This window comes from Phaethon aethereus, assembly GCF_964289735.1.
Source record: "Phaethon aethereus genome assembly, chromosome: 2".
NCBI lineage: Eukaryota > Metazoa > Chordata > Aves > Phaethontiformes > Phaethontidae > Phaethon > Phaethon aethereus.
Genome location: NC_138582.1, coordinates 61,507,461 through 61,520,456, shown reverse-complemented (window position 1 = coordinate 61,520,456; position 12,996 = coordinate 61,507,461). Strand labels below are relative to the sequence as shown.

Genomic DNA, 12,996 nt, shown 5'->3' with positions numbered 1-12,996 from the left:
TGGTACAGATTACAAAGGATGGGACCTGCTTGAATGAATCCTGGCCAGAAATGATTGTTCATAAGATAACTTCACTCACGTAAGTTATGGCCTACTAACCCGCTTTCCTGATCTCTCTTCCTGAAGTATCCATGACAAAGTATTATGATTGCAATTCTATTTTAAATGCAATTTTTCTCTCTTGTGGACTGTTTAATATCTTGGACAGGTAAAAGGTTATTCTCAACCTGAAATTTCACACACAACTATTAAGTAGATGGAAAGTTTAAAAAGAAAATTGGTAGTTAATCCATCGAGTCATTTATCAGTTATGGAACTTAAAATACATCCATTTTCTGTTCACCAGTACCTAGGAGCTTTGATTCAGTATGTCAAACTGATTTTACAGATTACTCTGTAATGTCATTTCATACAGGGACCTATTTTAAACTTGCCAGAGTCTCTCCAGCTCTTGAGTGCAAGGGTCTCATAACGACTGTTTGACATGCTGTGTTCTTTGTGAAAGCCGGGCTTGCCGCATTTACGAAGCCCCTAAGCCCTGCCAATGAAACTTACAGCGTCTGCAAATATTGGCAAAACTGCTTATAAACCTCACAGACACTTACATCTTGCTCCTTGCTCTTTCCACTCTCAAGGACTCCAGACCAGTACAAGATCAAAGAAATTACAGGCTCTTCAACCTCAACACACATTGTGGAAATCCTGCAAGCTTAGAAACGTTTGTTTGCTGTAAAAATCTATTGATGTAGCAAACAAACCCTCTACATTCCGTGACATGGATAAAGTCAGTATCTGAAACTAATTGGCTCTCTCTTGAAATGAAGATTTGCCCATTCAAACACATAGATCCTTTAAATGTTATTTATTTTTTTAGATAGAAATTCTAACACAAAATCTTTCTGCACTCATCCCACTTGAGTGTAATCAGCAACTAAAAAACAATGATACTTTTCTAGTCCCTTTATGTTAATCAACTTCTCTCAAACCTCATGTAGGAAAGATCTTTTAGAACAACTGCTATTGTCATTACTTTTTTACCAATTGCACACAAAAACTTCGATCTTCCAGAAGTCCCAAGCTGAGAGGCAGATTTCTGCACAACATATTTTTTAAAAAGAATATGCAAGCTATCATAAGGTATGCTAACTATGTGAATTGTCCTACATGTAGGAACTCAGTTCCAAGGAAACATAATGCACGCAAAGATCGGTATATGAAAATTTCCAGAGATTTTCCCAGAGGAAGCAGATTTCTCTTGAAGAACAGGAATTCCTTCAGACAGCAATCATGGCAACCCAGAGCTATCCTATTTTTTCTTGCAAAGGATTGATATCAAATTCATATGCTTATTTTCCTTAAGAAAAACTTTAACCAATAAAATTGTATAGATACTCATGGATAGTCAATAAATCTATAGGCTGAGGAAAAATGGGTAGTTGCATCGTATTTCCAAATACATCATCTAACAAAAGGAGGGTTTGTGTTCATGCATTGAAATTAAGTCTTCCTTTTAATCCTGAACACTTTCCCCTACTTCATAACACAGACAGCCAGCTGTCATACATGCATCCAAGATTAGGACTTACAGATAACATGGGCAGTCAACAAACAGCACCACCACTTCACTCCATCCAACAAAAGGAGTGTCCCAGTAAATCTTGTTTATGGCAGCATGATTTAGAGCCCTAGACTACATGTGTAAACAGGACACTAGCCCTACCCCAACCTTTCATTACTGACTTGTTATAACCTGCAGCTTCACAGTTACAAGTTTAAATATTTCTTACAGTTTGTGTATCTAATATGGGTTGAAAAAATAAATAGGAGCTATTTACTGAAAAAGTATCTTTCCCTCTCATGTATGGATTCCTCTACAATTATGTCTTCATAACAAAGCTTGAATATCAGTTCATTAAAAACAATTATGCATGCAGCAACTTCATAAACTTTTTCAACAATTGTAGCAAATACTGAGGGAAAATCCACGCTGATAATCAAAGGGTGTTCCACATATTTCTTTATGGAAGCTAGCTAATAGCACATTGGATTTTGTGTGAGTGGCACAGATTTCTGGGTTTTTTGTTTTTTCAGAATGTTTACATCATAATTTTTAATCTAATCTTTAATAGATATTGGTAGATATTACAGAATCGCAGTAATCTGAGAACTGGACCTATTTAAATTTTGATATTAGGGCAAAAGGAATGGAGGAATATTTGCAGAGAGGACCTTGAATTTAGAATGTTATTTTTACTTTAATTTAACCAAGTCAAGATTCAGCAATGTTTCTAACATGTTGCAGAGATCAACCATTTCTGTGATAGGGTCAGATAAAGATAAACTGTTGCTGAAGTTTAGTTTGAGTTGGAGATCCTTGAAAGGGATTCTTTTTAAATATTTAAGCTTATTGTTTTAGAAACCTCCGCCCAAAGCATTTTAGAAAGCTTGCTAGTAACTTGTGTGGTCTTTTAACAAAGTTTTTAAATGAGTTCGTATGAGAAATGCTTGTGTGACTTCCATTTTTAGCATTGGTGAAATCATTTAAGGGAAAACATGTTTCTAAAACTAGACAAACTTAACAAATACTTAACATTTGAAACTGCATAAACTTTTATCAATTGAATTGTACCCACACTGACAAATTAAAAATAGACCTTTAAAGTCAGTCAGTTATTAAAAGCATTGACTGATATCGGTTAACGATGTGTAATATACAAAAAAATTCCATGACAGTATCACATTTCTACATGGTATCAGCTGCTACTAGAAATGTTATACAACTTTACTATCAGGTTATCCGTAATACCTGCTTAATTCTTACATGCAACAGCCTGGCCTGATTCTGCTCCATACCATCTAGAATTTCTGTGCTTCTGCCACTGGCTTTCACCCAGAGCTGATATGGCAATGCCTCCATAACCTTTCCCCTCCAGGAGTATGAAGGAGAAGGGACAGTACCTAGAGGCAGGTTGTACCCTCTTCACCTCCTCCCTCTCTTCCCACAGCCTCATTAAATTGCCTTCACTTGGGGACGAAGTCCAAGACTGGTCTCAGCCCAGCAACAAGGTCAGGTAAAAAGAAGGAGGGGGGGCTTGTGGCTGGAGAGAGACACCCCCTTCATTCAGGCTCTCAAAACCCACTACACACTTGTACCAAAGATTTAAGATTGATATCAAGCTTTTTTTTTCCTTCCTTGGAATAAAAATAAAATGTTTCTATCCATCTCAATCAGAAACAATAAATGTGGCAAGAAAGATACTTGTTGTGCTGGGTAACAAGCAAAACTGTTGATATGCTTGGAGAGTAGAGAAGGTTAAATGAAACCAAAATTATGTTGGGTATTGGAATTTTTGTCCCCAGTTCCCTTGACTATAAGCCAAACAGATCAGTATCTCACATCAGCTATTTTTTTTGGTCAACAACACAGGAACACTCTTTTAATACTCTTTTAACTATAATTTGCAATCTTTTTGTTTACGATATAACACTGCTAGTTTTTTTTAAGTAAGATACATACTTTAAAAAAAAAGCCCTGTGATTTTCAGATAAATCATGTCTTTGAGGTTTTTGCTATGAAGCGATTCACAAGCCATCAAGATATTTACCCCATCTGGGATAATCAATATAATTTGACTTGACCCAAATATAATTTGAACCTGACCCAAAGTAATTTCAAATAACAGAAAAGATTGACTTCAATTAACCTTTCATAATGTCCTAGATTATTGTCAAATAAAATATAGAATCATTATACTTGCATAACCATCCTTTAGGTTAAAGGTTATGGTTCTCCTAACTTTATAGTTAATTTGGGTTTATAATCCTATGATCTCTTTCATTTTGTTTCATATCCAATTAAAAATCCTTGTCATAGATATATTTTTTAAAAAATAGGAGAGAAATACTTTGTTTCTCCTTAATATTTCATAAATACCCTAAGTGATTAATAAAAAATTGTGTTATATCAATAAAGTATGAATTGATGTGACTGTGTAACACAAGTGTCACACAGGCATTTCACGGTAATCCTTAATTCAGTAACAATGCAGCATTCAGTAGTTGTGTGATACAAACCATTAAGACATTTAAAATGTACAGTTTCAGGAAGCTCATGAAGTTGAAACTGCCCTTAGTTGACAGAAATCCCAAAGAGTGCACAAGTCTCAGTTAATAATTTTGCACAATATTCTACCTAAGTTGGCTACATACTTGGTGCTGCAGTCCATATGGGAGAGAATTTCTTTCAGTCATTTATGTGGTAAAGATTCAACAAAATATGCAAAAGCAGCTCATTTTGAAAAACAGTCATTATGTTCTCCACTGCATACTGTGCACTCCCCACAGATTGATTCCAAACATATTTTTGGAACAAATGGAGCATGGATGAGGGGTAGAGGCATGGGTCTGCATGTGTAGGTAAACCTCATGTATCAGTAGTAGTTGTCCATACGTCAATATGCCAGTACAGGACAAGACAGAGGTAACTCATGCAAAACGGTAATGTGGAGATAGTGCTCTTCAGGGCACAAGATGAAGGTGTAAAAATCTAATCATTGCTGCAAGCTACAGCTCACTTAATCCAATTCCAAAACAAAACAGCAATTTGAAAAATGTATCGATATATTTTTACAGAACACATTTTTGAAGTGCTGAATACTTAGCATTTACAGTCTTAGATTATCTGATTATCTCTGTTTTTCCAACATGCAGCAGTTACAAGTTCTCAGCAATGTATCAAAACCTCATTTCCTCCCTGATACTCCTCAAAAGCTCTGGTGTCCATCTTTCTTTCCAAGACTGCTATTGCTTCTTCTGCCATCCATATAGTGTTCGAGTGACAATGAAGAACTGCCAAGTATCAAATGAGAAATAGTGTCTATGCTCACTGCTTAGTAAAATAAATACATTGAAAACTCATTAGCAATGTTTTTCTTATCTCCTATTAGCTCCTAAGCTGAGTTTCAAATATAAAAGCAGTGTGGACTAATGATTGCTGCAGGGCACTTAGTCAGGGAAGATTCTTTTTCTCTCTAGCTCTAATTTAGAGGCATTGTTTAACTTCCAAAACCACAGGAAATGGTATTGAGGAAACTATAGCAAATTCTATATGGGCAGTCTTACCGTAAGAGTATCAAATTTTCATATGGCTTAAAATCCTTCAAGCAAAGAAATCCTAATTTCAATCACCACATAACTCTCTTAACTTTCTCATACACGTATTTCCAATGAAGTAGATGAACTACTTCTCCTTATTTTAGCTTTATGCTTGCATTTATAATTTCACGTTGAAGTAAAATTTACCAAAACGTCTCTGGGCCAAACTCCTATTTGGTCTGAATCAGCCAGTTTTCAAAGGAATATTGGCACCTGACAACCAATGAGCATTTGGTCTCTTTAAAATGAAGAGGTAGTGGATTTGATGTTGAAATTCTTCCCTAATTCAAACTCAGGAAAAATTAGCATTTCTTTTTTTCCAACAGAGGATCTGAAGCCTCTAAAAGCCATTCTTCTCTGATTCCACTGGAATTTTGAAACTATCCCAAGCTGTACCTCAGTCCCTGCTATTTGCATATAATTCCCAGGAAGCTGGATTTGTGTATTAGAAAAGATACACAGTGAACTGTTACTGATATATGCAACACTTAACAAAAAAATTATGCTATGCACTAACGGGAATTTGAAGAGTTTGTTAAGAATGAACTTTATCTGAACAAAACGATGTATTATCACCTCTGAGTACCATAGCACAGGTGCGAAACTTATTATTGTTAATGAGAATTATATAACAAAGCCTCCGGGCACTGGAATGAAAAATACACCATATAATGCTTATCTGAATCCCTACAAAACTATTCAAGTTTCACAACATTTTTGAAAGGGTAAATACTTAATCCAGCATGTTATTTCCAGTTAAGTCTTGAAATACCTAACTGTTGCAGGTGGCTCATAGATTATTAAGTAGCTTAGTGTGATACAGTAAAAAATAATGAAATTTTTAAAAAGGCAATTGGAACAGATTTCCCACAACACCAACAGTGTATTTTGCACTTACCCACAGGAGACATCTCGGGAACTCCAGCAGTGTAAGGACCATCCAGAAACTTTGGCTCATTGTCATTGATGTCCTGAATCTTAATGACGAACTCAGATTCTGGTTCCACGGGTTTATTAGTCAGCCTATCTAGTGCTTGTGCTCGGAGTGTGTAGTAGGCCTGCTCTTCTCGATCCAGCCTCTTTGTAGCATGAATATCCCCCGTGTTCTCATCAATAATGAAAATGGAACTTGCCCCTTCGCCTGACAAGATGTATTTGATGGAACCATCTCCTTTATCAACATCAGAGTGAAGCTGGTGAAAAATTGATGAGAGATGAGATTAACTTACAAGAGAGTCAGTGGCATGGAGATATGTAAAAATAATACTTATGTCAAGCAGTAGTACATGAAATTTTATTGCTCTTGGAAAGATAAGCTGAATGTTTATCATGCACAGCATGGGAGGCACCATTAGAATCTGTCAGCTTGCTCTTTTGAGCGAGATAATTCCATACTTTCCTGCAAACAATTTCATTTTCAAATGCGTTTGATAATCTTGCAGTCTTCTCAAACCAGAGTTTAACAGAGCCATACACATACATCCATGCACGCATATGATTATAACCATGACTTTATTCCTACCTGAATTTAACTACATTGATAGTTTCAGCTTATTATCCTACTGAAGGGTGAGACTTCAAACAAATGTCGCTATAAACTTAATGTCAGTGTGTGTTTGCTCCCTTGCACGTATGAGAAATGACATACTGATTTCCTTAGTGTTTACTGTGTAGAGCTGTAACACATATCAAATGAATGTGGTTGGTTGATAGATTGGTTGGTTGATCAAATGGATTGGTTGACAGATTGCTCACTACTATCTGATGGGCCAGTAACTTCACTTCCATATCTTGTTTTCCATTACCCAGCTTCAGAAACATGCAGAGTCTAAGACCAAGAACTATCCTGGCACCACCTGAACTACAAAGCTTCGAAAGTCAAGCGTAGTTTCCCTGGGACTTCTTGTAGCATGCACCGAACAAATGTAGCTCAGAATGTATCTTCCATTAGAATTGCAAAACAGATTTACAGAAACTTTCTTTCTCATCACGCAAGCTATTTTAAGTTACAGAGAAAGATTCCACAGGTTTTGTAGCTCTTTTAAGTTTACTGAGTCTCACCTTCCTGTTACAAAACGCAGATTCAAACAATTCTTACATATGTTTGAAACTTGTATCATAATGTAATTGATATGGATATCACACAATAGCACACAAGCATGATACATTTGATATGGTACAAGTGAAAAGAACATCAGCAAAATTCAGAGTATTTGCGTGCTTGTTTAAAAATGGATTACTGGTAAATAGCTGAGGATGATGTTAAAGAAGTTTGGATTCTTATCTACTTTGTAGCTGCCCTAACTCCATGTCATGTTGAGCTTGGAGGTAACTCTGCTGTCATCATCACCATTATTTCCTCCACTAACATTTTTTTTGTCTCAGCTGGGCGGTATCACTGAGATAGTAATCACTTCCATGCACAAAATTGCTATCTCAGGCGTAACTTAGCACAGCTGCAAAACCTTTTCCTATTTCAGCAGGGAAGCATTCGTGATCAGTTTTGAATTTTTCAGCTGCATAAAAAGCTGTCTATTTCTTACACATTATTTCACTTACACTGTCTGAATATCTCATACTTATGCAATTACAGTGCACTCCCTCTCTCTTTTAAGAGAGAAATTGAGTCTGAGCTTTGGACTGGATCAAAAAACAGAACTGGGGTGTCAAAATCAGATTATCTACATTATTTCAAAATATGGCTTATCCTCATTCTGCTGCTACCTAACTCCTGAGATACCTAAACAAGCCTGAGATTTCTTTGATGCAGTTCCCTGAACGTTTAAAGTTCTACTTCTCAGCACACTCAGTAATAGTCAATGCTGACACTGTGAGCAGATCAAGGTAAAATGTACCTCACATCCAGGATCTTTCAAGATCCACAGCACTGCATATTCCTCAGCCCTAATGGCTGGGAGTTTATTCAGTAAACGATACCTCTGTTCGTCTCACAAATATGGCAGTTGGGGCTCTTGCTGCTGTTTCAAACTTGACTGGAAGAAGTACCCATCTTCCCTACAAAGGAGCAGTGGCCTGTGCAAGTAAGAATCTGCCTGGCTTGTGTTTGATTTTGTTTGACTTTTTTTTTCCTCTTTTATTTTTCTAAGACCTACTTCAGGGTGCATAAGTCTCCTCTATGCTACAGAGGCATTGTGTGTGTTCCCCTACATAGCCAGAATCCTACAGTCTAGACTGAAATGCTGAGCAACACATCATCCAAGAACTGAAGTTATGGGATACAAAGATTCAATGCCTTTGTCTTTCTGAAGTGATTGAGTTTTCTCCATATCCCATATTATAGCAGAGCACTGGTCTTTCTGTGGTGGCTGAGATTCTCCCATTCCCCCTGTAGAAGTTATTCCACCTTTTGTGGCCTACTTAAGGATATGTTGGGTGAGAGAAAAGATGACACCAGCATACCCAGCAGTTTATCAGGCAGAGCAGTTTTCTGAAGGTTAGAGATGTGCAAGTAGATCTCTTCAGGCAGAGAAGGGAAGGGATTCCATTTCTCAGCTTGCTGAGAGCAACATAACGCTCTCTCATGGGGGCGAAGCCAAGCCCATTGGCACACCAGTGTAGCAATCACACCTGGGTCTCATGCTGCAGGGCTACACAGCCTCCTTTTCACCTTGTGTTTAGATCCAGTCCCATCCTGAATAACTTTCTAACAGTGTTTTGAAAGAAAAGAGACCTTCAGGGGAGAGGCCAGCAGTGTAAATCCTCAAAAATGCACTGAGTAAGGCTTTCACATCCCAGAGACAGAAGAAATTCTGCAGCTTCAGCATTTCCCATTTGCTCACTCAGTGGGTTGCTGATTAACATGTTTTTTAAGGAGTCCCACTCTGAGGTCCATAAATCTCCTCATGGATTACACTACAGTGGCCGGTGCCCTGGAGTGATGTGCTGAACAGAATCCACTTTTTGGAACAATGCCTTGGTAGAAAACTGCTACCACACAGATTAGTAAAGTGATTAGCAATGATCTTTGTTAGTCCAAGGGTTGAGGCACTGAGAGAGCAAACTTATTTGTATCATTTATTAAAACCTTGTTCTACTAAGACTTTAAAAAACAATGCTAGTCCTTGCTAAAGTTAGTAAAGTACCGTTCTCTACCTACTTAACCCCAGGAAGGTGATATAGCTTACAATTTAGTTTATCTTTGGCACTATAGTACAATCAATTCTGTATAAATCACTCTAAAGAATCTTTCTCAACATTTTAATGTGTATTTTAGTTCCAGTCTAAGATAACTTAAAAGTACAATACAAGAGAACGATGCAAAAATAATCTAGGGTGACAGAATGAATACAGATGTATGTTTGGTGCAGTTTTTAGGTCACCTTTATTCCAGTTCCACCCAATATAATCCTTTCAAACACTGATCTTCAAAATCATCAATATAGAGGCATCAAACATTTGCAACTAAGAACAAAATTTTTTAATGTAGCAGTCTTGTGCCATATTTACAGCCCTGCTATTACCAAATGTGACTTCAAATCACCAGTACTTCCAGATATTTAGTTTAACATTCTAGGAAGTGAGAAGTAATACTTCCCTTACAATGATGGCTTTAGAAAACACTTTACACATTCTCTTTTAGTTTTTGTTTGGTTTTTTGTTTTCTGGGGTTTTTTCCCCCCCTTTTTTATGAAGTATATTTAAGAATGAGACCTGGGATTTTTATTTGCTCTGGTGATTAATTTGGCAACAATTACATCGAATTCTCTTTGTCCTCAGGACAGTTGTACTCTACAGGAAAGCTCCAGAAAGCTTCTATGGTGGTGCTGTCTACCAGCTTTTCTATCACTCCTCCCACTTTCTACAGAGACATGCGTGTAGGAGACAGAACTGCAGCTCAGTCTGTAGCTGTGTATAGAGACTATGACTGTAGCAGTGGAGAGGATCAAGACAAAGGCAGTTTCAAATTTTTGTTTCAAGAGACGTGGAGGATTCCAGGATTCACTAGGTGAATCTCATCTGATCCTGTTCTGGAACATCCCAGACAGATTTTCTTTCAGAAGTAGTTTGCAATAAATATTGTAAATAAAATTCCTCCCTCTATTTTCTGAAAGGAAAATGCTAGAGTTAAAGATGGTTGTATGCTTCAGATTAATTTCCTCCATGCAATATCCATGACGGTCACTCTCCAGTTTGCCTTGGCTTTCAAGTAACCTTACTTCCAGTATGAGATTCATGATCCAGTTATTATATGCTGATCCTATTGCATCTTTGTTACATTCCACACACATTTAACCTGAAGATTTTAAGAGTTTTGGTGTTGGGCATTCCCTGCATTATACCATGTACAAGAAAGAGTACATGAGAACAGAAAAGGGAAGCGGCAAGCTTCTGCAGAGAGATGATGCATTTTTAACAGGAAGATAACTTTTGCCGTTCTAGGAAAGGTAGCAGAGAGTGAACAAATCTAATTAGAAAAGCCACACAAACCTTTGTGGAGGCAGGGAGGGCCAGTGCTTATAAGAAATGCACTTTTTTTTTTTAAGATAATTTACTGACTGCCCTCTACTGACTCTGAACTCAACCTAAAGAGAGGGCACTCATATCTTCTTAGGCCCAACTCCTACAATTCCTCTCAGTTTTAGAAAATTCTTGCTTGGATATGTCTGAGAGAAGGAGGAGGTCAGCTTCACTCTGTAGCAAAGGCACTATTACCCTAACTCCTTTAATGAATGCAGTTTTGTCCTCACTTACATTTTTTGGCCCTGAAGCAATATAGCTCAATATAGGGCCTCGCCTAATGAATGCATTTATGTTTATGCGGACATATTATATATATTTATACATATATATACATATATTTAGGACCATCATTATTCTAGGGAAACCTAAATGATGTTTTTTCTTCAGGATACCTAATACTCAATAGTTTCTGGATTTTGTCTATTTGTAGGTACAGATATGTATAACCAAAGAAGACGTCATTTTGCATCACTTGCCATTAAAGTATGCTAATGCAATATTTTCAATAGAGAAGGACATTTATTTTTATCAGTAAGCAGAGATACTGCACTGCATTAAAAGCAATTTATCTGGCCCCCACCAATATGTTTGAAGTCTGAATGAGAGGTTTGCTATTTCTCTGATTTTCACTTCAGGCTCACTTAAAGTAGGTGCAATGTTCATATGCCTCTCTTCTCCGTTTTTAATTCCCAAAAGAACTATCTTTGCAGTTGTTCCTCCCTGTGGCAGCATGGCAACATTTCACTGCAGAGTTTACAGATTCTGGGTGAAGAAGAAAAGCGCAGGGAGAACATGAGGAGCTGCCGGGTTTTCAGCATGAGCAGGATCACAGAGGCAATGGTGAGGAAGAGACAGAGATGCTTCAATACATCATAGCTCCCTGAGAACATAAGAAATGTGCTCATTTGCAAAACAGCTGAAAAGTTTTCTCAAGGAGGAGTTACCTTGCATGCACCCTTTCCTTTGTCTCTGTTGAAGTAACTAGAAAGGGAGGAAAGGAATGAAAACTGCCTCCTCAAGACTGTGCAGGCATCCATAGTTCTCGGTGATATAAAACTGATGCAACTGCAGCTTTATTCCTGCCATCTCACTAAAAGCAAGGAGTGACGAGGAGGTAAAGAAGGACAAAAGGAAGAAAGAACACCAAGCCACATTTTAGAACTACAACTTACTATCACAAAACTCAGAAATGATTGTGAGAGGAAGGCACTTTTGTCTTCATATACAACATGCCCCCTCACTTTCTGGGAAGACTTAAAAAGGGAATTTGTTGGGTGTATATGGATTAAACATGTAATTGACAGAAGATGAAAGTAGGTGATTTGAAACAAAGACTTAATTTGGCTATTTCTACAAACTCTTGCTCATCACAACATCCAGGTTCTTAAAAGTTCTGTTCTTGGATTCGGTATTTATTATTGTTGCACCTAGAAGGTTTTGAAATCCCATTTCCCTTCAGATTATCACTGCTAGTAACTGTTTTGAATTGTGATGACTAGATTATTAGATATTAGATTATTAGAGATTTGTATTTTTTTCTTCTTTTCTTAAATAAAACCCTACATTTGTCAACTATCAGGATAACTAAGGGTTCAATGTTGCCGATTTGGAACAATTTCAATGCGACTAATAACTAATATTTAAAATTCAACACAGAAAATGGAGTTAACATTTAAGTAAAATCCATTGTACACACATAGCACATTTCTGCAATGTTTAAGGGCCTCACAAACATATTAGTACTACTACAATTGTTGGGTTTAGAGGGAACTATGAAACTCTCACTCCTGTAAACTGTAACCATATTTCAATATCAACATCTTAAGTCATCTTTTTTAATTTCCTTTTCAGTCTCATTACAGAAATCATGTGGAACAGAAACAGATTCCTCAACATTTTATTGATGTCAGCAAAGGCTTTTGATTCACATAATTGACTTCACACCCAGGCACTAGTGAAAGTATTATTCAGCAGGTAATGATTTTCTTATAAAAGTCTTTTTTCCAAGAAATGTTGAGAAAGTGATAAAGGAGCTCCTGGAGGGCTTTTGTTTGCTTTTGGTTTTATTAATTTATGTAAAACTATAGTACAAGCCTGGGCTCAGAAAGAAATATACTGGTCTATGTTCTGTGCTTCCAGCATGACAGATAATACTGAGGAAAAGAGATCAAGTCAATATAAATGGCTATACCCAAAACCCTAAGATTTTTAATTAGAATTTGAAAAGAAGGAATATGCTTGTAACGCTGCCAGAGTTTCCTTGTCTCAACATTGTGTCAGTACAGTAGGAAACCAGCACAGACAACTGGTTTTGGCACAATTTGCCACTTTGACATATGTGCAATTTCATGCACTGTTTTG

The 12,996-nt window shown here is 37.1% G+C and overlaps 1 protein-coding gene across 1 annotated transcript in view; it reads right to left on the bottom strand.

The window, feature by feature from the left end:
• The window catches only part of CDH7 (cadherin 7), a gene marked incomplete at both ends in the record, with an annotated part of 70,790 nt that overhangs the window by 34,121 nt on the left and 23,673 nt on the right, over positions 1–12,996 (bottom strand). Inside the window, one exon of the mRNA XM_082014812.1 lies at positions 6,053–6,347. Within this exon, the coding sequence (XP_081870938.1) occupies positions 6,053–6,347 (295 nt within the window). The remainder of the gene's footprint in view (positions 1–6,052; positions 6,348–12,996) is intronic.